This window comes from Octopus sinensis, linkage group LG23, assembly GCF_006345805.1.
Source record: "Octopus sinensis linkage group LG23, ASM634580v1, whole genome shotgun sequence".
Taxonomy (NCBI): Eukaryota; Metazoa; Mollusca; class Cephalopoda; order Octopoda; family Octopodidae; genus Octopus; species Octopus sinensis.
Window position 1 is genome coordinate 27151957 of NC_043019.1, and position 2540 is coordinate 27154496.

The following is a 2540-nucleotide window of genomic DNA, read 5'->3' on the forward strand; positions in this document are numbered from 1 at the left end:
ATGTTCCACTTCATTCGTTCAACAGGGCAGCCTGCTGGTGAAATTAATCTTCGAGTGGCTGAGTACTCCACAGACACGTGTACTCTTAATGTAATTCTCAGGGAGATTCGGCGCAACACAGAATGTGACAAGGTTGGCCTCGTTTGAATTACAGGCACTATTCATTTTTGTCAACTGGGTGGATTGTAACAATTTGAAATAAAGTGATTTGCTCAAGGACATAATGCTGGGAATCGAACTCACAACCTCACGACCACTAAGCCACGTGCCTGTTCTTATCCCTGCTGTTTGTGTCAATAGTTATTATATAAATGTATTCCTTCAATTATCCACCAATGCAATCCTGATAAATGTTAAATTCATTATATATATTCTGATACAAAATTAATTTGTTAGCTGTAGAGTATGTTACGTAATCACTGTCGTTTACTTATAACGAAACATATTCAATCAAAATACGGTACATGTTGTCATGACTACATCAACGTTGCGCTATGAAAACTAAGCAATACAAAGCAAGACACCATCACCGTGCCACTGCTCTGCTATTACAGCCCCACCACAATAACGTCAACAAGAACATTATTACAAGGCGCTAACACAACCATCACCACCACAATCATCATCTTCATCCTCCTCATCATCGTCATCATCACACCATCATCATCGTCATTATCGGCATCATCACACCACCACCACCATCATCACCATCGTCATCACCATCATCATCGTCATCATCATCATCATCATCATCATCATCGATAAGAAACAAAAAAAATAATGCAATATAAAAGTCACCTTATAAATACAGAATCCAATCGGCTGGATGAGGTTGTTCGCGGTCGAAGAGCCATGCCTGTAGTCTTGGAGGAGGGAAATGATCACGTGACTACGTCCGCTGAAAACTGTATCCAGGTCCGATTTCCATGCGTCTAATTTATGGACAGTCAGTAAAATCCTTGGGTTCTGGTCCATGTCAAAGGAGTTGTTCCGTTCTTTGGAAGAGAATTTATATGAGAGCAATGCAAAATCAGTAGGTACCTCAATTAATATAACAGTGGACGCATCATGGCATATCAATAATTACATAACATGACAGGAGTGGATTGGAGGAATGCAATGTTTGGCGCTATTTAACTGCGATCCTTTACCTTCTGATTCCGAAACAAGCGTCGGGTTAACAGTGACTTTCATCCTTTCGAGGTTGATAAATAAAATACCAGCGAATACCAACAGTGATTAGCATATTCACTTCCGAATTTGCTAAAACACATAGAAATAAATATGCAAGGCATCGACAAATTTGAAGTTGTTGCCTATGAAGTCTTTCCTGTACAAATGTGGTATTTTGCCACAGTGGTATTGTTAAACTCTGAATAAAGATTAAACAAAGCAGTTGCAAAGATAGACGGACTGGAAGAAGGATGATTAAACAATGAAAATTAGAGGGAAAGATTGATAAAAAAAAGATATATAAACAGAGCGTAGAAACAGGCGTAGGAGTGGCTGTGTAGTAAGTAGCTTGCTTACCAACTACATGGTTCCGGGTTCAGTCCCACTGCGTGGCACCTTGGGCAAGCGTCTTCTACTATAGCCTCGGGCTGACCAAAGCCTTGTGAGTGGATTTGGTAAACGGAAATTGAAAGAAGCCCGTCGTATATATGTATATATATATACATATGTATGTGTGTGTATAAGTTTGTGTGTCTGTGTTTGTCCGTCCCCCACAACATCGCTTGACAACCGATGCTGGTGTGTTTACGTCCTCGTAACATTAGCGGTTCGGCAAAAGAGACCGATAGAATAAGTACTAGTCTTACAAAGAATAAGTCCTGGGGTTGATTTGCTCGACTAAAAGTCGGTGCTCCAGCATGGCAACAGTCAAATGACTGAAACAAGTAAAAGAGTAAGAGCAAGGAAATACTTAAATTAAGAAAAATTAAGATCGGAAGAAGAAAGAACAATAAAAAGAGAACAGGAAAGAAAGAAGGAAGGAAAGAAAGAAAGGAAGGGAGGGAGGGGGGAAGAAAGAAAGAAAGAAAGAAAGAAAGAAAGAAATGATTCTACTTACTAGTCCAGTTTCCATGGTAATTGACAAGTTGACTCCAGCGTCCAGTCGGACAGAAATGGTCGACTTTACTGGCCAGAAAATTTGACTCTGAAAGGGAAGAAACCGTTCCGAGGGACATGTTTCTGTGTTCATCCGTGATCGGAAGTAGTGTAGCAGTAGTAGTCGTAGCTGCGCCTGCGTCTATTCTACTGGTGAGATCAGATACACTCTGAGAGCTCTCTCTGTTCGAATGGCAAAAGAGATTTAATCGTTCATGACGGCCATATTTGCGAGTCGGTGGAGTCATCGAAACTTGTTGTTGATGAGGTTGAGTGAAGCCACCGGAACTCGACTCGCTGTGTGTTCGATCGGGAGCACTGCGCAGGCGCACTTTCTTGACTTTGTTGACCAAAGCAATAAAGTCTGAGTTTCCGTCGCTGCTTTGACTTGACTGAAGGTTCGTTTTAGTCGGGGAGGTTGTGACACGAAC

At 41.3% G+C, this 2540-nt stretch overlaps 1 protein-coding gene across 1 annotated transcript in view; it reads right to left on the reverse strand.

Annotated features, from left to right (window-relative positions):
• The window catches only part of LOC115223372 (calpain-A-like), a 6325-nt gene extending 3791 nt beyond the window's left edge, over positions 1–2534 (reverse strand). Inside the window, exons 1-2 of the mRNA XM_029793868.2 lie at positions 2072–2534; positions 799–995 (exon numbers count right to left, since the gene is read on the reverse strand). Of these exons, the coding sequence (XP_029649728.2) occupies positions 799–995; positions 2072–2357 (483 nt within the window). The 5' untranslated portion in view covers positions 2358–2534. The remainder of the gene's footprint in view (positions 1–798; positions 996–2071) is intronic.
• Between the last annotated feature and the right edge of the window lie 6 nt (positions 2535–2540).